At 46.8% G+C, this 23118-nt stretch overlaps 1 protein-coding gene across 1 annotated transcript; it reads left to right on the top strand.

Moving 5' to 3' along the window:
• The first annotated feature begins 403 nt into the window (after nt 1–403).
• corin (corin, serine peptidase) lies at nt 404–22881 on the top strand. The gene is made up of 24 exons (XM_076035250.1): nt 404–560; nt 2156–2306; nt 5512–5838; nt 7232–7343; nt 7439–7543; nt 8262–8503; nt 8617–8730; nt 9309–9416; nt 9545–9655; nt 10679–10801; nt 11068–11166; nt 12086–12317; nt 13396–13538; nt 13641–13748; nt 13848–13961; nt 14306–14416; nt 14532–14655; nt 14896–15024; nt 16042–16091; nt 16851–17037; nt 17174–17336; nt 18983–19091; nt 19586–19719; nt 20481–22881. Exons 1-24 carry the CDS (start codon nt 501–503, stop codon nt 20661–20663), a joined length of 3339 nt encoding a protein of 1112 aa, XP_075891365.1. The 5' UTR covers nt 404–500; the 3' UTR covers nt 20664–22881.
• Nucleotides 22882–23118: the final 237 nt, after the last annotated feature.

Below are 23118 nucleotides of genomic sequence, written 5' to 3'. Positions count from 1 at the left end.
TAGGCGCTGCAATGAGGCACAAGCCTACTGACGGTCAGGCAGAATGGTCAGCGGCAGTTTTGGGTGGGGGGGTGTGAGTCAGTCAGAGAGGGAGAACAACAGGTCTGCATGGAAAGTTGTGCTGTGCTGTGGACAAGGAGTCCGCACCGAGTCACCGACTCCTCCGGTCTGCACCGCCACTCCGCAGCGGGACAAACGTGAGAAAGTTCAGCTCGAGTGTTTGGGATGGATCACAAGCAGGCACGAGGCTCATTTCCCGGCATGCACTTGACCGAGGAACGTTTTTAATCCGACACGTGCCAGACAACCTGGGTTCCGTGTGTGTGTGTTTCCCAAATAGAGAGACAGGGAGGGAGGCAGAGAGAGAGAGAGAGAGAGAGAGAGAGAGGGAGGAAGGTCGAGCGTGAGGGGGCAGGGCCAGTCTGTCTAGTGCTCGCTGTGTCCTCGAGCCCCGCGCTCACAGAGGGGATGGTCTCGCGCTCCGGCGGCCTCATCGCGTCATGTTGTCCGCGCGGCGGGAGACGTGCGCGCGTGTCACCTTCGGCGGAGCGGGATCACCGGTGAGTCTCCCACTGAGCGGACGCCCAGACACGCGTCCTCCGCAGCGGCCGGCGGCGGCGGCGGGGGCTCGGTCCTCCTCCCGGCCAGCCACCAGCGGCTCCTCGGCCCTCCTCCGCTACGCTGTGAACTGAGTGAAGTCGGCTGCTCCGGGATGCTGCCGAGAGGCTCAACTCGTGTAGAGGCTATTTAGTCGCGGAGATGAGAGATGACACCTGTCAGTTGTTGATGCGGTAAAAACGTTTTAGCCCTGTTCTCTCACTGGTGATCCCGAACGAATTCAAACTAGTTGAAAGGAACTAAATATTCTCATCGGCGCATCGTGCAAGATCCGTTTGTTATGGCGATTAAATCGACAAATCAATCAACCGGGGGAAAAAACTTGTTTTGTTTTTCCAAAAGGTTTCATTTTATAGAAGCGATTTAGTTATAATTAAAATGAGTTCGAAAGACTATACTATAAAAGTAAAATAATATTTTTTTATATTCTACAAGTTTTTATTCAGGCACTTTAAATGTTAAATTGATTAACTATTCTCGTGAAATAAATGATTTAATTTATTTGAATTCTGAGCCGTATTGATAGCGGAATTTTTAATCTCTAATCAGACTGACAGAGTGATGACACATGTTTAAAAATATTTTTTAAATATAATATATTATATATAAAGTGTTAGTTTTACATGACCGTGATCATTGATAAGTCATCAATGGTGTTGACACTGTTGTTAGTCTCAGATATATGATACGTTGTTGGTTAATTGATTTCCCTTTCCAATCATGAACGTACACGTGATAGTCTGTGATACAAACCAGTCATGTTATTTATCAGTCAGTGTTTTTATTATTCAAAGTTTCATTTGAAATTTCAGCTTATGCTGCTTATTGATCAGCTGGTTAGCATCTCGCCGTGTTCTCGCCGTGCTGCCCTTCCACGAGTTGCCTTCAGCCAGGCATCGTCCGACTCCAACGCATCCTCAGTCATCAATAAGCAAAGTCATTAGTGTTGCATTTAGGAAGCTGTAATTTCAGCCACAGTTACGACTCCAGGCAAATGACCGGTGACTTGCGTGTTGCTCACTCTCAGCGTGTTCACTTTCAGCCAAACGTCCCTGGAGAGACGGCGTGGAGGGTGGGTCAGCAGGGTCAGTGATCAGAAAAGCCATTTGTGTGTGGCTCAATGAGGTGATGGAGGTGATCAGTGTATCGATCCTAAGAGAGAGAGAGAGAGAGAGAGAGAGAGGGTGAGGAGGTGAGGCGGTGCGAGCTGTATCTGAACTGGCCATGGTGGAGATGTGTGTGTGTGTGTGTGTGTGTGTGTGTGTGTGTGTGTGTGTGTGTGTGTGTGTGTGTGTGTGTGTGTGTGTGTGGTGTCGAGTGTCGGTTCGCTGTCACACCACCTCAAAAATAATTCGGGTCACATTCCCCCCTCCTGCACCCACCCCCACTCTGCTTGCCATAAATAACCTGGGGAACCAGGGGGCGGGGCTCTGACCAGGCAGAAGAGGGTCAGCGAAGGAACCCGGTCCAGCTTCCTGCGGGCTTTCTTGACGTCCACCCAGTTGGTGTCCGTGCTAACTGTCGTGGTGTCCTCCAGAGTCCAGCGGCGGGGGCGGACGGCAGGATGGACGGGGAGGCGTGTCCTCACAAGCTGACGTCCATCAGTCACTTCCGGCTGCTGCTCTACATCATGGTCCCCACCGTCAGCCTGCTGGCAGGCCTGCTGTTGCTAGTCCTGGCCCTCACAGGTACACACACACACATACACATACACACACACACACACACACACACACACATACACACACACACACACACACACACACACACGGCAAAACCATTATTAGAGACTAATCCAGGGGCGGGGAAACCTTTTGACTGGTCGGCCACTGTGGCTTCTTAAATGTGACAGTGGGGCCGGAGCAGGAGCAGATGGATGGAGTGTTTTGGTGACTCACCTCATAGGAGGAAAAAACATATCATGGGATGCTTTGCTGTCTATTCAAATTGAGCAAAAGCAAAGTTACAGCATAATATGTGTCTTTGAAGCCCCACTGTATTTAGCTCTTTATTGATATGATTCTTAAAACACTGAAAAAATGGATTAAATGCAGTTATTTTATGACTTACTTGCTATCAATAAAATTTTTTCAAGTTCGTCGGGCCGGGTTAAAAAAGCTTAACGAGCCTAATATGGCCCCCGGGCCGTAGTCTGTACAGTAAAATATAATGCTAGTAGGGTGAGGAGAAAAACCCACATCTTCTCAGTGACAGGTGTCCTGGGGGCGTGGTCTCAAACCCAATGTACACTACTACCATGTTGTTGATAGTATTTGGCTCAGTGGTCTAGTGGTAGATGGTTCACCCTGAGACTTGGAGGTTGTGGGTTTGATTCCCAGCTGGGTCATACCACCATAAGACAATGGAAATGGTCCCCATTGCCTCCCTGCTTGGCACTCAGGATTCAGGGTTGGATTGCCCAGTGATTCCTGGGCGTGGCACCGCTGCTGACCACCACTCCCTCAGGGGATGATGGTTCAAATGCGGAGGACAAATTTCACATTCTTTGGGATGCGACAATCACTGGCACATTAACTTGATCTTTTGAACAGTTGTGTTTAAGGAACTACTCGCTCCCTAAACCGCTTCCCCTGATGAACAGATGCTAAGGGACGCTGTCCTACGCTGTGCGGGCAGCACCTGTTGGAAAGTTACTGCTGCTGGTCACTCTGAGCCTCGCTGCTGCTGACATTAGCCAGGACTTTAGAGTCACTCACTTTCAACTAAGCAAGGACTTAATTCGTAGTTTTTGATAATTTCAACGGAATGCGATTGGAGATTCCGATGGTGTTTGGTGAAGGGTTAGGATGGAGAGGCACGGTGGTTAGATGGTGGAGAGGGAAAGGTTGGAATAATGAGGTGATGAGCAGGATGATGAGCGTGAAGGAGGAAAGGTGGGAGAGCGTGTGGGAGGCGTGACAAAACACTTTCTTTAATAATGAATTCACCGACGAGTTGATATTGTCGTCATATATGTGGGCGTGTGACACCCACTGTGTGTGCGTGTGTGTGTGCGTGTGCGTGTGCGATGCTTCGTCCGATCACCATGGCAGCGAAGTCCCCCTCAGCCAATCGGCAGCGAGAGACGTTCACGGCGAAAGAATTTCAAACATTTACGATGTAGTAAAACTCCTCCTCCACCTCCTCCTCTCCCTCCTTGTCCTCCTCCTCCCCCTCTTCACCATCTCCCTCTCTGTTATTCTTGTCTTCTCCTCCTTCTCCTCCTTCCTCTCTTCCTCCCCTTCCACCACAGTGTTTCTCTTCCCTGCTGTGAGTGCTCCTCCTCTTTCATCCTCCCTTCCTCCGCAGCTGTTTCTCGTTGTCTCCTCCCCGACTCATTAAGACCTCCCGCCTGCGTGTTTCCGTCTCATTAAGCAGTTAATGGCCCTCGGATCGCTCGCTCGCCCGCTCGCTCGCTCCTTCTACTCCTCCGTCTGTTCCTTTCTTCCCTCAACACACTCAACAAACCGTTGTCTGCTTGTGTGTCTGTCTGAGGGTTGTGTGCTTAGCTCCTCTCAAGCACGTCTCCTGTCTTTGGATCTAAAGTCGCTCAACATGATGGAGAGACCACTGTTTCTGTATGTTCACATGCATATGTTATGTGTGTGCGTGTGTGTGTGATGTAAATAGACCAGTGTGTCCGCCTCATGGTAACTAGACCGCTGCAACACTATTCCAAGAATTTTCCCACTGAACAGCCACACACACAGCTGGGAGTCAGTGGCCATCCAATCAGGACGCTCTGGTCCCCTCATTGGTTCAGTTGTATTTCCTTTGTTGAAACTTTAAAGCTGTCTGTATATTTGTACGAGTGCACACAGATAACACCACCACCACCACACATGCACCACCGCAGGAAGTGCTGGCGACCGTCGGCAGGAAGTGATGTCATAGGCAGCCATCTTGGCTCCCAGTGGCAACTTCATATTTAGTCCACCCTAAATTAATACACCTCATAATATCCTTAATATGACACTGCGGTTCAGGGATCTATAGAGAATCACACCAACACATTACTTCACCTTCATATTGGTGACCTGGTCGAGCAAAATGTAGTTTCCGGTGCATTTAAATCATAATTAAGACAAAGTACCAGCTAGCTAAGGCCACTGACATTGTCAAAACTTACAAATAAAATTTGATCGAAGAGATTCCTCAACAAAGTTTTAAACACTAAACCCTGTGAGCTTTAAGTCCCAAACTGGTCCAATAAACTTCGCATTGTTGCCGATTTGTACAAGAGACCAACGAGATAATGAAACAAACTATTGAACTAATAAATGATTAAACAATTGAACATGTTGCCGCAGCTGCTGTGCCAATGCGCCACAGTATTTACATTTTAAATTGCAGATGATGCGGCTACTAAACTTTCATCTTCTCCTTCAGTCATTGTGGGTTCACCGTGGTGGCAACCGGATCTCTGGGTTGAGTTCAGTCTTAGAGGTTCTCAGGGCTCATCCAATCACAGGACGCGTACGTGTGAAGTTCAGCGGGGGACCAGCTAGCTGGCCTTGTCATTGTAGACCTAAGATCTGATTGGCTATCACAACGAACTGAGGTCCGTTCACTGACAGCGGGGAGCCTGCTATGTCAATTCTGCTGGCTTAAGGCAGATTTCATAAAACACAAGCTAGCTGAAATATGATTGGATAAGAACTCTACCTTAATACACAACAATGGAAGCAACGCAACCAAGTGGATATTATATGATGTGAAAATAACTGAGAATAACTTTATTATCATATTTACAGGAACATGTACTTTTCTAAGTGTGGCGATGCCAGCAGAGGAGGCCTAGCGGGCCCTTACGGCCCGCCACTGTTTGTCCTGGCACGGTCCACTGTGAGCAAAGTCACTCTCTCCGTGTGTGTTTTTTTATATTTTCCGCAGGTGCATTTGGCAGTCGCCACCTGGTCTCCAGTCCCCCGCCCTCCCTGCAGCCAATAACTGACAGTAGTAAAGGCTACCATGGCAACAGCACAAGCCCCGCCCCCTCAGCCTGGACCCAAAATGTCACGGCCACGCAGCGGAACCGTCTCGCACACAGCACATCCTCCGCCACCGCCGCTTCTGCTGCTGCTGGACCTTTCCCAGGCTCCGCCTCCTCTCAGGCCCCGACCACGCCCTCCTACACGCTGCCCCCCGATTGGCTGACCTCTGTGACCTCACTCAGTACGGCAGCCTGGCCAACGAGCAGCACGGTGGCGGCAGACTCAGGTGAGAGACGCAGGGGACAGGAAGCAGCAGTGCTTCATGGGAAATACTATTACTGTTGTCCTTCTCTGTCAAACACTAAAACGTGTGTGTGTGTGTGTGTGTGTGTGTGTGTGTGTGTGTGTGTGTGTGAGTGTACGTGTGCGTGTGCGTCTTTATGTGAGTGAGTGAGTCTGGGCCTGATCCAGATCTACTCTCCTCTCTCTCCTCTTCCAATCTGATAGAGTGAGTGCGTGTGTGTGTGTGTGTGTGTGTGTGTGTGTGTGTGTGTGTGTGTGTGCGCGCGTGTGTGCGCGAGATGATAGATGGTCCGTTTTAAAATTCCTCTCATCTCTGCGTCTCTGTGTCCATCCTCTGTCCTTCGCTGTCTCTCTGCGTCTCAACATCTGCTGGAGGTGAATGCTTATGAGCCTCACACTGTCCTCTCCTTTGATTGGCCAGCCAGTGTCACATGGGTAGCTAACAGTTAGCCGCTGAGAGATGGCTCTATATATTTAGCCGAGAAGAGTTAAGCTGCCCGCACAAAGTTGGCATTCATCTTAAAGGTAAATAGTAGTGAGTTTGGTGACAGTGTTGGCGTACTCGAGGTTGGTCTCGGTCTCCAGACCACTGTTTAAGAGTCTCGGTCTCATCTCGGACTTGTCTCGGTCTCGGACTGGACGGACTCGGGATTTTTGACCTAGACCGATCAAATGCAATTTTTGATCCAGCTGCTGCTGTTGTTTCTCTCTGTTTGTCACACATTTATACACGCCTTTATTCCGAGTTAATTTGTGTTTTTAATTTTATGAAGAAATGTTTTTTTTGAAAATGGTTCAAAATTCCTTGCAAAGCAGCAAAATATTAAAGAAAATTATGAAAAGATTCCATGCTGTGAAGAACTGTTGCTGTTCCATTTATGTAGATGCAAAATTGAAATTTAAAAAGTTAATAATAATTTTTTATGTTTTTGTTGTTATTTTTCTTTGACATAGGCAGCAGTGGTTAGCACTGCCGCCTCACAGCAACAAGGTTGTGGGTTCGATTCTGGGCCAGAGACCTTTTTCTGTGTGGAGTTTGCATGTTCTCCCTGTGTCTGCGTGGGTTCTCTCTGGGTTCTCCGGCTTCCTCCACAGTCCAAAAACATGCACGCGAGCTGAATTGGGAACTCTAAATTGACTGTAGGCGACTTGTCCAGGGTGTCCCCCTGCCTTCACCCTGTGACAGCTGGGAGAGGCTCCAGCCTGCTGCTGCTGGAGGTGGATGGATGGATATAGTCTTCTCTCGGTCTCGATACTCTACTACTAGTCTTGATAATGTCTTGCTCTCAGTCGCTGCGGTCTTGACTACAATGCCATTTGGTTTGAAGACGACCTGATGACCTGGGCGCCACTTCCTGTTTTGTGTTTGCGTGCAGGCAGCTGCCAGCTGATTGCCGAGCCTCAGTGCCACATGTTGCCCTACAACCAGACGTGGCTGTCGTCCTCCGTGGCCGTGGTGAAGGTTTCGGAGGTGGACATGCTGCTGAGGTCCCTCCCAGCTTCCTGTTCCTCCCATGACCACTTCCTGTTGCGGTGTCTTGTTTGGACTCGATGTTTTCTTCTTCTTCTGACCGTCTCCGCAGGTTCTTCAGCTACCTCAGCCGACTGTCCTGCTACAGACACATGATGCTGTTTGGCTGCTCGCTGGCTCTGCCCGAGTGTGTCGCTGGCGACGACTCACACGACAGGTAACAACAAACGGGCCCTCCAGAACAACCTCTGTAGCTCCCCCTAGAGGTTGGCTTGGACACCACAGGTGTCCCTCAGTCCTGTGCTCCTTTTTATATTATTATTGTTAGGGATGCACTGATATCACAGTATTTGCATTTCTGTACTGACCAATGCAGATGTTGAGTACTTCATAAGGCCAATACACATTGTAGAATTACTTTCTTACAACATTACTCAGCACGTTTTTTGAGAACTTGTCATTTGCATCCACTGTGTGAAATCCCATCAATATTCAGGGGAGTAGCACGGTCCCTATCCTTCTGATTGCTACTCATTACAATATAAATGTACATGTATATATATATTTATATATTTTAGAAAAAATATGACCCCCCCCATAAATTGTGCTTTCAAGGGGTCTCTTGTAGGGGGGTCCGACCTCCCCTGGACTCCACGGTATTTTGCACACTATTTACATACATACAACTGGTATCATTGTCATAGTATCGTCACGTAATTTCAGAGTAGAGTAGAGTACCCAACCCCAGTATCGGTACCGATACATGATACTGGTATCGCTGCCGGTGCATCCCTAATTATTGTTACTCTTTGGACTTTAGGACTTGGTTTCAGGTTAATGTGACTTTTTATGTGTGTGTGTTTGTGTGTGTGTGTGTGTGTGTGTGTGCGTGCTCGCGTGTGTGTGTGTGTGTGTGTGTGCGTGTGTGCGTGCAGGCAGGTGGTGTTGCCCTGCGCCTCGTTCTGCGAGGCGGCGAGGGAGGGCTGTGAGTCGGTTCTCCAGACGTTCAACGCGTCCTGGCCCGATTTCCTGCGATGCTCACAGTTTGGTAACAGCTCGTCCCCACCGGTGCCGCAGTCCACACTGTCGCCGCCCGCTGCGCCAACAGGCCCTCCTGCGCCAACAGGCCCTCCTGCATCCACGTGTTACACACCGAGACAGATGAAAGGGAAACCTTGTGAGTGAACACACGCAAACGCACCAGCGCATGCTCATATATACGAACAAAACAGAAAAAAACGGGCTGGTTTGGTGGTTAACCGGACTCGCCGCTCTTTCATTGGTTGGCAGCTGTGTGCGGCGGGAAGGACCACTTCTTGTGTGCGTCGGGGATCTGTGTCCCCCAGAAACTCGTGTGCAACGGTTACAACGACTGCAACGACTGGAGCGATGAGACGCACTGTGGTGAGAGGCTGGCGCTCAGAGGGGGTCGTCGTGGTGACAGGAGGGGCTTCACGCCGAGGCCGGAGGAATGTTGCCTTTTAACTCAACTGTGACCTCTGTGACGTCCGCTTGGACAAGATTTACGGCTGAAAAGGCAACGACACAAAGTGACCGAGTGCAAAGAGAGAAGTAACAAAATGGGTCAAAGTCAGAAAACTGGAAAAGTAAAGAAAAAAAGTGAGGGAAAAGATATCTGGAGAAAAAAACACACAGACAAAATTCATCTAAATAAAAGCTGAGGAAATTTAAAATGTAGGTACTATTGCAGTGTTCACTGTAAACATACAGTTATATTTGGGCAATAGTTCAATTTTGGCCACTTTAGTCAACCCAGCATAGCACAGGCAAAGTGTCAATTGTAAGTAACACAAGAGCCGTGACACACAAACGTAGATAACTGCATTCTAGAGAATGATAGTAATCTAAGTCTGAAAATATCCAATGAAGATTAGCAATGAAACTGCATGAAAGAAAGTTGAATATGAGGGGAAAGCTGTTGAGATGGAGGAACTAGAGGAGATTCATTTTTTCCCCCACAGTTTGTCCAGAGGGAAAGTTTCGTTGCAACACTGGCCGCTGTCTGGCGCCCCCTCTGGTGTGTGACGGCTACGACGACTGCGGAGACCTGAGCGATGAACTTAATTGTGGTGAGTTGGACTTCTTTGTTTTAGTGTTCACCCTTTTTATGATTGGACATATATATATATGTATGTTCATTTTACATGTGTGTGTGTGTGTGTGTGTGTGTGTGTGTGTGTGTGTGTGTGTGTGTCAGTGTGTGACCTGGCTCATGAACACCGCTGTGCTGATGGACGCTGTGTGTCTAGAGACTGGCTGTGTGATGGAGATCACGACTGTCTGGATAAAAGCGACGAGCTCAACTGCTGTGAGTTTCTGGTTAGCTTCTGGTTAGCCTCTTAGCTGCATTCAGCTGTATTAAAGGGACCCTATTATGGCCATTTACAGATTTGATAAATGAATTCTGCTGGTCTACTTCCAGCAGCAGTTTGTCTGGTCAAAAAAAAACTCCTAGTTTGAGTTGTACAGGCCTTACAAAGCTGCTTTGGCTCTCTTCCCCCCTCCCCTACCTGCTCCACCTTGGAACACCCCACTGCCTTGTGATTGGCCAGCCACTCACTGCTAGTGCTAGCTAGCCCTCGAGTGTCCGACACGGTGGCCCCATTCATTTCATTGTAGTTGTAGTAGTAGAAATACGCTGGAAAAGTTTTTTGGCTTCTGGTTTTCTTCTGCATTATGTGGCCCATAGAACCCGTAGCAGTAGTGTCACTTCCCATCATGCCTCTGTAACTCACATGATGCACCAGGATGCATCAGCCAATCAGAACGAGCCGAGACGCAGCACATACGGCATGCTGAGAATAAACTCTTTGGGTTAATCGGAGGGATTTTCTGTCCTTTTCTAGAAAGATTAAAAGTCTTGGACTTAAAAAGATTTATTCTGAGCCTAGTTTCAGGTCGGAGGCGTTCTGTCAGCTGTTTTACAGGCATTCATTTTTCTACTGCGGTGTATGAGAAAAAAAAAAATCTGGGCCGCGTTGTGATTTTTTTGCTGCAGTACCTCGAGTGGCCACTGGGAAAGATCGTCACACCGCTGTATTCTTTGTCTGACATCCATTTATTCTAAAACTTCCATGATTAGATGGGACGTCGTGACAGCAATGCCAAAAGACTTTTAGAGCTTAAAGAGCTAAAAAAAAAAGTCAGTTTTCCATAATCGGACCCCTTAACAAACTCACCAGTGGTGTTGGTCGACCTCCAGAGACCAGATTAGAACTGCAGTCACTGTCTGAAAATGTCTCAAACATGGCTGAGGACTACCACTCTGTGTGTGTGTGTGTGTGTGTGTGTGTGTGTGTGTGTGTGTGTGTGCGTGTGCGTGTGCGTGCAGCCTGCAAGAGCCAGGGCCTGCTGGAGTGCAGGAACGGTCAGTGTGTTCCCTCAGCGTTCCGCTGCGATGGGGAGGACGACTGTAAGGACGGCAGTGACGAGGAGCACTGCAGCAGAGAGCAGAGTGAGACACCCGTCCGCCCCTCCTCCCTCTCCTGCTTCTCCTCCTTCACCCTCCTCTCTCTCCTGCTTCTCCTCCTTCACCCTCCTCTCTCTCCTGCTTCTCCTCCTTCACCCTCCTCCCTCTCCTGCTTCTCCTCCTTCACCCTCCTCCCTCTCCTCCTTCACCCTCCTCCCTCTCCTGCTTCTCCTCCTTCACCCTCCTCCCTCTCCTGCTTCTCCTCCTTCACCCTCCTCTCTCTCTTCACTCCTTCGCCTTGTGCTCTCCAGCTCAGGATGCCTGCGTCCCCGGTCAGCCCAGCTGCATCTCCACGTCCTGTCCGCCAGGGTGTGGTGGGGGGGCCGGCCCTGCCTGCAACAGCACCTGCAGTGAGTCGGTCACACCAAATGCACCCACAAGTTTGCATGTGTTTTGGTCATGGAGCAAAATCCCATCTGAAAGAGTTTTTAAAAATGTGCATTTGTAATGTTGTTTTGCACCGTGAGGACCACATTGCATATCAACCATGTGCTCTTGTGCACACAGCTACAGCCCACTTGGTCTGTGTCTGAAAGCACCCCCCCTGCTCCCTATGTTCTATGTAGCCAACCATATAGTGCACTCACCTCTGTGTGGACTTTGCATGTTCTCCCTGTGTCTGCGTGGGTTCTCTCCGGGTTCTCAGGCTTCCTCCCACAGTCTAAAAAAACTGTGAGGTGAATTGGGAACTCTTAAATTGTCCATAAGTGTGTGTGTGAGACAGTGGATGGTTGTTTGTCTTTGTTTGTCTCTATGTGGCCCTATGGCAGCTGGGAGAGGCTCCAGCAGAGCCCCGCAACCCTGAGTTCAGGAAGAAGCGGGTATTGAGCACGGATGGACAAATGAATGTGTACATATATGTGCATTATCATGGCAAGTACATATTGCACTGAGCGTCTCCCCACATGTAAAAAAAAAAAAAAAATGCTTGCGTCAGTGTGACCGCAATGCATGATGGGGCATGTTGGGTCGGTAGAACCTGACAACACAAGCCATTTAAATATGATTGGATAAAAACTCCATGCGACCAGTGGGTATTATTTAATGTGAAAAGATATGGAGAATCACTTTATTACCATATTTACGGGAAAATGTACTTTTCTAAGTATGGTGAGGCCAGCAGGGAAGGCCCAGCTGGCCCTGACTGCCCTATGTAGTGAGTAGGGGCCAAACACTGCCTTGGAGTGAAGTTGTCTTTAAAAAAAAAAAAAAAGTTACTTTGGTGTGTGTGTGAGGCGGCAAAACGTCTCCCTCTGCTGGTGTCTCTAGCACACTGCGAGCCCATCAGCCTGGAGCTGTGCATGAACCTGCCCTACAACCTGACCAGCTATCCCAACTACCTGGGCCACCTGTCCCAGAGGGAGAGCTCCGTCTCTTGGGAGGCCTCTCTGTTCCCAGCCCTGGTCCAGACTGGCTGCTACCACTACCTCATGTTCTACGCCTGCACGCTGCTCGTACCCAAGTGCGACCCCGTCACCCTGCACAGGGTCCCGCCGTGCAGGTCAGTCTGCCAGTCCACGCGGTTGGTTCTAGACGCATCCGACCAGCGCTTTGTGTAGTTTGACTGGTTTAAAAGAGGGGCCGGAGCAGGAGCAGATGAATGGAGTGTTTTCGTGAGCCACCTCATAGGAGGAAATAAATATATCTAGGAATATGTCAATTGAAAATAAACAAAAGCTAAGTGACAACAAAATGTGTGTCTTTGAAGCCGCACAGTATTTAGCTCTTTATTGAAATGACTGTTAACTGAAAAAATGGATGAAATGCAGTTATTTCATTACTTTCTTACTATTAATATAATTGCTTCAAGTTACGAAGAAGGTTGCGTTTCAGCGAGCTTATGGAAGTAGGTTGAAGTACAGAAATTGGGGCAGAATGTCAGGCTAATATTTGCTACTCTTTAGTAGCTAGCTAGCTAGCGCTACTTTTGCTAGCAAACGTTTGCTAAATTAAAGTTTAGTTGACGAGCAAAACAGAAAGAAACCTTCATTCAAAAATGTTCCAGTGTGTTGAATGTCTAAATGGCTTCTTTTACTGTAAGCTAATCATAGCTTCTATGGGGAACACTCATACCCAAACCTAATATGAACAACACATACTGTAACTTTTCACTGGAACTTTGTAGTATGTGACTAAAAGCTGTATGGCAACAAACAGGGTCATTCTTCTTGCAGTAAAAGGCTTCATGTATTTTGTATTCCTTCTTCTTCCACAGTTTGATATTAACGCTGCTATTAGCGCAGTTGAATACAATATAATATATTGAATATATGAATATAAGCAGTGTGCGAAATACCCGTCCATATTCAAGGGGGTTCCCATCCTCCTGATTGCTACGCAAGGCCAATCTAGATTTCCTTAAAATGCTGGGGGCCTATAATAACCTGACAGTATTTCAGAGTTCGGAAAAAAATTGTGAATAATATTAAAAAAGAAATCAATATTAGACATTAAACAATATTATTTAGTGATCATTAGTAGCACACATGGACCCCTGGATCCCCCAGTCCGGGTTCGTCTGTATTTGGCTTTGGTTTAGTCCATTATTCAAGTCACCCTCTTCTGCCTTGTTGTGACAGGTTGTTGTGTCGTAACGCCAAAGCAAAGTGCGAGTCGGTGCTGGGCATTGTGGGATTGCAGTGGCCCGAGGACTCCGACTGCAGCCAGTTCCCAGAGGAGGGCGGCAACGCCACCTGCCTGCTGCCCGAGGCCGGCGTGGACGGTACGAAGCCTTTCGTCGTAGTTGTAGTCGCCACCGGCAACGCTTCCCCTCCTTCCCCTGCTTAATTGACCCTGGCCCGGTGATTTGTCTCCACGGTGACAGAGTGCTCCCCAAGCCACTTCAAGTGCCGCTCGGGCCGCTGCGTCCTGGGGAGCAAACGCTGCGACGGACACCTGGACTGCGACGACCACAGCGACGAGGACAACTGCGGTGAGGCTCTGTGCAGCCAGAGTGGCGAGCTAACTAGCTAGCTAGCTAGCGTCTGCGCCCTGTCCGGCAGCTGACCTCACTTCCCCTCTGAACCCTCAGGCTGTTCTGAGCGCGCTCTGTGGGAGTGTCCTGGCAGCAAGGTGTGCATCAAAACAAGCATGATCTGTGACGGCTTCCCGGACTGCCCCCTGCAGGTGGATGAGGCCAACTGCTGTGAGTGCAGTTTGTGATTGGCACATTGATGATGATGATGATGATGATGATGATGATGATGATGATGATGATGATGATGATGATGGTGGTGGTGGTGATGATGATGATGATGACTATGACGATGATGGTGATGATGATGAAGATAACAATAGTGATGACGACGATGATGATGATAAAAATAGTGACGATGAGGATGATGAGGATGATGATTCATGTGATGATGATGATGATAATTGGCTATGATGACGGTAATGATGATGACAACGTTGATGGTAATGACGATGGCAATGATGAAGATGATGGCTGGTTGTTGATTGCTGACACGTTGCTGCTGGTCTTCTCAGCGGTGTGCCGAGACAACGAGCTCTCCTGCAACAACCACCAGTGTGTCCACCGGACGCTGTGGTGTGACGGCAAGAAGCACTGTTCAGACAGCTCGGACGAGTGGAACTGTGGTACCAGCACACACACACACACACACACACACACACACACACACACATGCACGCCCTCTGCTCTTGATCTTAATCTTAGTCTCAAGCTTGGTCTTGATCTTGATCTTGTGTGCAGTGTCTCTGACCGATCGGTCGGGTTCCGTCCTGACTGTGTTCAAGACGGCGGCTGAGTACCAGGTGTGTGCGGACGAGTGGAACCACGAGCTGAGCATCCTGACCTGCAACCAGCTGGGACTAGGGTAAGGTTAGTAACACTGGGATTGTTGACAGCAGCCCTCTAACCCACTGACAACAACCACTGTTTATTCTTTAAGATTCTTTTCAAAAAAAGGTTCAGTAACAGGAAGTGAGTCAGAACTCCACGGCAGCTTTTAACTTGAAACTCATTCCATGACTTGCGCCACTGAAAAGAGACCCGTGTCTGTGCCACCGTGATGATATCTGATGGGTGTTGGTGAATAAAAGAGGAATGTTTTCAGGGTTCCCTCCTCTGTTTCAATGGTACCCGACCATCCTGGAGTCCCGGGCCGGCGCCGCTGGCTGCACGTCCACCCCGAGTGGAGCCTGAGGAACGGCTCCGCCCTGCAGGCCCGGCTGGAGAAGAGAAGGTGATGCAACCGATGACACGCATAAACTTAAAAGGTCCAGCGTGTAAAATTTGCTTTGATTTATGAGTTTTATATATTGGTGAAAGCTTAACACACTGCCCATAAATACGTGAATAAAAGTGTATACTCACAGTACAATAAAAGTCATCTGGTTTTCCTACTCCTAGAATGGTTCTCATATACAGTCAGGTCCATAAATATTGGGACATCGACACAATTTTCATTGTCCCATAACTGTTGGTCCCTTAAAAAGTGGCAGGCACATACACACACTGTTGTAATTCCTACACCGTTCACCTGATTTGGATGTACAGTAAATAACCTCAAATTAAAGCTGGAAGCCTACAGTTAAGGCTTCTTGTTTCTTTCATTTCAAATCCATTGTGGGGGGTGTTTAGAGACTAAAAGATGAGAATTGTGTCGATGTCCCAATATTTATGGACCTGACTGTATGAGATATATATATGAGAATATACACAGAGCAAGGGTCTTGCTCCGAGATAGCTGCCATCTTGCACTGCCATTTTTAAGGAGATCAATAATATGTAATGTGCAACCTTAAATACTGGGCTCCCTTAGACATTTTACACTCTTGTCCTTTAAGAGACGATCAGAGCCCGAACCTCTTTATCGCTGCTCGGTGGCAGTGCAGTGTAGCTTGCAAACCATCCATCATCCATTTCCAATGCCCGCTTCTTCCTGCACTCAGTGTTGCGGGGGTCTGCTGGAGCCTATCCCAGCTGTCATAGGGCGAAGGCAGGGTGAACATACAAACTCCACGCTGAAAGGTCCCAGGCCTGGGATGGAACCTACAACCTTCTTGCTGCGAGGCGGCCGCGCTAACCACTTGTGCACCATTCCGACTCCATGTCAGCAAATGGGACTGGGGGACAAACGCAGAAATTAGTGTGAAAACTCACAATTGACTTGTGTGATGTGGGCGGCTCCACGTGCTGCTGGCTTCACAGCAGCAACACACTTACCACTTGTGTGTGTTTGTGTGTGTGTGTCCTGCAGCCACGCCTGTCACTCCCGGAGACGAGTTTCGGTGCTGTGTACCAGAGAAGGTAGCTTGCTTTTTATTTATTTGTTGTTGTTTTTTTAATTTAAAGGTCCAGTGTGTAAAATTTGGCTTGATTTATGATTTTACTTCATAAATCTTTTTAAATTGGTAAACTCTTAATTTACTACCCATAGATAAGTGTATACTTGCAGTACAACGGTACAACGGTTCTCATATATATGCACACACACACACACACACACACATTCATCTTCTATACCCGCTTATTCCTATTCAGGGTCACGGGGGTCTGCTGGAGCCTCTCCCAGCTGTCTTAGGGTGAAGGCAGGGTGACACCCTGGACAAGTCGCCAGTTCATCGCAGGGCCATAGAGACACAGACAACCATTCACACTCACATGCACACCTACGGACAATTTAGAGTGTTCAATTGACCTCACATGCATGTTTTTGGAGTGTGGGAGGAAGCCGGAGAACCCGGAGAGAACCCACGCAGACACAGGGAGAACATGCAAACTCCACACAGAAAGGTCCCAGGCCCGGAATCGAACCCTCGACCTTCTTGCTGTGAGGCGGCCGTGCTAACCACTGCGCCACCTCATACATATACATATATGAGAATATACACAGATCAAGTGTCTTGCTCAGAGTTAGCTGCCATCTTGGAAGTCTGTCCGTACTTCCTTTACCACCGTGGCTTCCTTAACAATTTCACACACTGGACCTTTAAATGGTGATTTCTTTTTACGACGCTAACCACCAGATGGAGACAAAGACTCTTGTTTCCTTCTTCTGTTGGTCAGAGTGCGGCCAGCGTCCAGCCGTCGGTGTCCACCCGCACAGGAGGAGGAGGATCCTGGGAGGGCGGGTGTCTCGGCGGGGGGCGTGGCCGTGGCAGTGCTCCCTGCAGAGCGGCCAGAGCGGCCACGTGTGCGGCTGCGTCCTCATCAGCCTGCGGTGGGCGCTGACGGTCGCTCACTGCTTCGAGGGGTGAGGACGGTGTGAGACGCACACACACGTGCTGCCGCGTTGGCCCACGGCTGAGCTGTGTGTGTGTGTGTGTGTGTGTGTGTGTGTGTGTGTGTGTGTGTGTGTGTGTGTGTGTGTGTGTGTGTGTGTGTGTTAGGAGGGAGAGCGCCGACCTGTGGAAGGTGGTGGTGGGCCTGAACAACCTGGACCACCCGGGCGTCCACAGCCAGAGCCGTGGGGTGCGTTCCATCATCGTGCACCCGCGCTACAACCGAGCCGTCGTCGACTACGACATCAGCATCGTGGAGCTGGACTCCGAGGTCTGTAGACACTAACACACACACACACACACACACACACACACACACACACACACACACACACACACATACACAGAGGTGGCAAAAGTATTCACATTCTGTACTTAAGTAAAAGTTGGGATACTTGTGTAAAACAAAAAGTACTGGTTCAACTCCTTTACTCAAGTGAAACAGTGAAAGTGCACTTGTACTTCAAGTAAAAAGTCAAACAGTGACTTCTTTTGGCATTGATCAAACAATGCATTCATTAATAATTTGCAAAAAAGTACAAATAGATTAAGAGCTTTGCTACTCTCAATACTATAGTTTATTTCTTTTTCAATTGCAGCACAGCCAATTAGTAATTAAGTAGTCATAGTTATGACCAGTGAGCCATTATTGGACAGCATATTGACACTTTTAATTCAATTCAATTCAATTCTTTATTTGTCATTGTCAAAATAACGTTGTTATAAATAACAACGAGATGTTGTTCGTGAGCATCCAGTACAACTGAAGTGCACTCAGTGCAAAAAGTGCATAGTTGCATCAATGTCCTGAGAAGCCCAGCATAGTAGTCAATAATCAGTACAGTAAATGCATGTGACAGTAATGGTGAAAACACACAAGACCACTCAGTCAGCAGCAGCAAAAGCAGCACAAGGTTCAGTGCTGCGGCCTGCAGGAACAGGGCCAGTAGGTGGAGGTGAGTGGAAGGTCGTGTGGGAGCAATGCAAGACCTAGTGCACTGTTATTGTCGTGGTGGGATGTGGTGTGTGAGATGTTTGGGGGCGGAGGTGGGGGGTGGGCTGTTCATTCAGTAGCCTGTGGGCCAGTCTGGTGCTTCTGGACCTGTGTCTCCTGGCAGAGGGCAGCAGCTGGAAGAGGTGATGTGCAGGACGGTGCTGGGCAGGCAGGATGCTGTGTGCTCGTCTCGGCCAGCGGGTGGTGTAGATGGAAAACCACACTAAAAAACCATAAGTTAATACGCTGCTGATTGCACAGTGATAGAAGTTCATCATGAGCTGCTGTGGGATTCTAGCATTCCTGAGCTTCTTTAGGTGGAGGTGTCGTCGGGCCTTTCCCACAGCTAGCATGATGTTGGTGCTCCAGGTCAGCTCCTCTGACACACTCACACCCAGGAACTTGAATTGTGAGACCCTCTGCACAACCTCACTCCCGATGGATCAATAACAATAACAATGTTTTTTCTCCGTACTGAAAATGTATTAAACAGTGACCCCGAAGCCGAGGTACTCTAAAATATTCCCTCTCTAAAATATGATCCACTTTTATATTGAACTGCACAACAGTGTAGTCCAAGTCGCTCCGCTTCAAGCAACAACGATAATAATAACAATCTGAAAAACAAAACTTTCTACCAACTTTTAAAAGCTAAAGTAACAAGCATGTTTTTTCATTGTGAGGAGTAGAATGCACAGACATTTGTGTGCAAATGTGGGGAGTAAAAGTAAAAAGTTTTCAGAAAAAGAAAAACTCAAGTACAGATAAAAAAAATCAACTGAAATACTTTAACAAAGTATTAGCACTTTGTTACTTTCCGCCTCTGCACATGCACAAACACTCTGCAAACACACACACACACATTCTCACACGGGTACGTGGAGACTCTGTAGTGAGAGTTGACGGAGGTGTGTTGTGTCCAGGTGGAGCAGACGGACTACGTCAGGCCTGTGTGTTTGCCTGAACGTCACCAGCTTCCTTCCCCAGACTCCTACTGTTACATCACCGGCTGGGGTCACATGGGCAACAGGAGTGAGTGCGCACACACACACACACATAAACACACACACACACACACACACACACGTATCGATCACATCACTTCACACAAGTTTAACTCAAGTGTTTGGTGAAGGTGAACGCTGTCAGATCAGGTTTTGGAACCTTTTTCGAGCCACGCCCCCTATTTTTTACGATGAAAAAAATCCCCCAAATTTTATAAAATGACACTTTTCAGCCGAATAATGACAATATCGTCTCTTCATTTATTTATACTCACTCAGTGTGAAACCTGGGCCTGTTCAGATGCCCAGGAAGCTGATATCTTGGGAGGAAAATAGACTCACATTCCACAGAAAGTGCAGCCACTACACAAGGATGTTTGGAATTTGAGCTTTTAGACCAATGAAGTGAAATTGGATCATTTTTCACGGCACACCTGACATGATCTCACGGTGCACTAGTGGTTGAAAAACACTGCCTTGGATTGTTGAGACGAGGATTTGTTCTTTGGGAATTGTTTCCAGTGCCCTTCAAGCTGCAGGAGGGGGAGGTTCGAATCATCTCGCTGTCCCAGTGTCAGTCTTACTTCGACATGAAGACCATCACTCCCAGGATGCTGTGTGCTGGTTACGACGCGGGAACTGTTGACTCATGCATGGTAATGGGGGGGGGGATAAATGATTAGTTCAAACGCTTTGAATCAGGAAATTGTTTTAGTGTCTTTGTGGGGTCTTGTGGTGTTGTCGCATGGTGTCGCCCCGAAAGCCAATCATTTTGATAGTGTTGTAGTACTCGGGGCTGGTCTCGGTCTACAGACCACTTTTTAAGGGTCTCGGTCTCGGACTGGACGGACTCAGGGTTCTTGATCGAGACCGGTTGAGACTCAGCCAGCACTGCACTGACGCAATAATCAATGTAAAGAAATCTTTGGTTTCCTTTCTCAGCCTCAGAGCCGTGCAGAACTCTGAGGTCTTTCACAACCACATAGGTGTGATGACTATATTTTTAGTGTTGAGCTCAGACTTAAAAGGTTTTTATGCATTTTGTCCATGCTTAGCATGTCATCATTTTCAATTAAATAATTCCTAATTGATTTATGTTTTCATTTTAAGAAGCAAAGATAGATAGTTCAAACTGGTTCAGAATAGCCGGGAAAGCAGCAAAATGTTAAAGAGAACTATTGAAAGACACCTTGCTGAAAAGAAATGTTGCTGGTCCACATGTTGCTGGTCCACTCATGTAGCAGCAACATTGAGTTTGAAAAGCAGATACTTACAGACACAGTCTTGGTCTCGTCTGGGCCTCGATACTCTGTGGTCTTGGTCGGTGCGGTCTCGACGGCGACACTCCCTCTTTTGAAGTGTGTGCGACGTGGTGTTTTGTTGCTGTCACTGAAGGCGGTGAATGTGTTGGGTTCAGGGCGACAGCGGCGGCCCGTTGGCGTGTGAGGACGCTGAGGGCCACTGGACGCTTTTCGGCCTGACGTCGTGGGGCAGCGTCTGCTTCAGCAAAGTCCTGGGACCCGGAGTCTACAGCAATGTGACGCATTTCACACCCTGGATACAGCAGCAGATCTACATCCACACGTACCTGAACAACTGACACACACACACACACACACACACACACGCGGGCGCGCACGCACACACTTCCTGCTTCTCGCTTTAGCATTCCAGGAGGAAGTGATGTCATTGCCTCACACACAAACCTACCCTCACTTCCTCGATCTGTGCCTATATCTATACTGATAGCCTTGAAACGCTAACTACATTGTGAGCAGTAGTGTTGACTAATGCAAAAAGATTGAGGCCACGAGTTCTCTAGTAGAGCTGCAGTGAACTAGTGGACTCATTTAATTAACACACACACCACACACACCACACACACACACACACTCACACACACTCACACACACTATCTATTCTAATATTTTTCTGACTCTACAGTGTCGTTGGTCGCACAAAAATATGTAGTAAGCAAAACTGATCATCGTATCGTTCCAAGGAAAACCTTTCACAACAAACTATTTATCAGCAATTAGGATTAACAAATTAGGAGTTTGAATCATTGACGGTAAGCTTGGTGTAATAATATATTTGTAGGGCGTTAAGATGGAAATCTTAAAGTCATGAGATTGTTTGTCGTGTCTGCTGAAGCGTCTGATGTGAAATCTCTGTCACGTTTCTAAACATATCTAATGCAGTCAAAGTCAGTCACAATATTTATTTTTGAATCCAACATTTTCAAATGATAACATTTTAAGTATTTGCTTCTAAGAACACATTGAATATATGTGCTACTGATGCTAACAGATTTCTTCATTTTCTTTTGAGCTAAATCTCAGTGGAAACAGCAGAGTTTAACTTCCTGCTTGTTTTCACTCTTTCCCTTTTTTATTATGTCACCAATTTAAAGTGAGTTAAACATATTGCTTTGCGTGTGCGTTTTGTACATTAAAGTATTACATAAACACTGTCACAACATTCAGGTGTTCAGCACTGAATATTCTAAAGCTGCTATCTTAAAACAAATCTTTAAGCACTCAAATTCCCACAATGCTTCACTTTATAGTGCCTGCATTTAAACTTAGTTGTCAAAAAAAATACTTGTAACCTATGCGTGTTGTATGTATGTGTGTGGGAGGGAGAAATTTCCTTTAATGCTTATAGACAAATTGACAAATTGTTTTCTAACTTTGAATATTGTGTGATTTTATTTGTACAAATTTGGCTGAATGAATTTAAAACAACAGAAAATCTTTTTCAGTTTTATCTTCTGTTAAAATGTAGCTTATATTAAATATAATATAATTTCATAGTTAAAAGTCTGAAATGTATTAATAAATGTAATGATTATACATTTCAACATTTAGCAAAGTTCTAATAAAAAGGAACACACTATAGCTAGCATTCAGCTAATATTAGCACATTATCAGCGCACAATCACCACCATCAGTTACAGAATAAGCCGTTTGAAATGTTGCTGTTAGTGAGAATATTAATACTGCCAAATTAGTGCCAGCTTGACTGTGAAGCACAAATATTACATTTTGCCAACACACACGACATACATCACTAAGTTTATAAATGATGTGTTAACATGTTTTGATGTCTTTTGAAACTTTATATCACCTTTAACATAGTTAAAGTGATTTAGCCAGTTCAGCCATCAAAGAAAGGGTAGTTTGAGATTTTACATAGCTGCTAAAATTTCTTTGAGTTGCCAACTCTTATTAGAATTTACTTTTACTGATTTTAATTGTATGTCACTTTTGTTCTGTGAAATCATTATTCTTGTCACAATTTTGTCTTTGTTAGAACATTGATGTTGCCAAGCTTACTACTTTTCTTTTGTGTTCTTCTTATCTGAACTGTGTTTCAAAGGGTTCACATTCTGAAGAAACAAAATCAGTCTGCTCAGAATAGCACTAACAATGTAGTTTGAACCGCAAAATGACATTTTAACCATTTTGTGTTGATGTGCAGAGAGCAACTTACGTTTAGCAGGAATTGTGTTGTTAGCGTCCATGCTAATGTCTGTCTGACATCCAGAACATTCCAAGTGGTTGTTGTTGTTTTGTGTGTTTGGTTTTTTAAAAATATTTTTCTACTGCTTTTTGTAAGTCACGCCAGTGTGTGTGATACACACACATACGTTAATGCCTGGGTTGCTCATTTTTCTGAGGTCACTTATTGATTTTGTTACAATGACAATGGAGTTCAAGGCTTTATGAAGTGTAGCCTCTGGTGTGTCTGTGTGAGCCGTGAATATTTCATTTGTATCACCTCAAACATTAAAAAAAACAAGGCTTTACACATTTTGTATTGTGTTTGCGTGTGTTTGTGACTCACCGCCTGTATGCAGAACTGTCACTGTTGACTCAGTAAGTTTCCACTTCCTGTTTACCATAAATAAGATGGAGACATTTAGCTTCTTGCTAGATGCCAATCATTATATTAATTACACAACAGGATAAAAACAACTTTTTACTAAAGACACTGTAATAACATTATTATAATATGATAATGTTATATATAATATATGATTGTATGTTTCT

This window comes from Nelusetta ayraudi, unplaced genomic scaffold, assembly GCF_046127955.1.
Source record: "Nelusetta ayraudi isolate G7.1 ecotype Tasmania unplaced genomic scaffold, CSIRO-AGI_Nayr_v1 ptg000042l, whole genome shotgun sequence".
In the NCBI taxonomy this organism is placed as follows: Eukaryota; Metazoa; Chordata; class Actinopteri; order Tetraodontiformes; family Monacanthidae; genus Nelusetta; species Nelusetta ayraudi.
The sequence above is the reverse complement of the archived record's forward strand: the minus strand, read 5'-3'. Positions and strand labels throughout refer to the sequence as shown.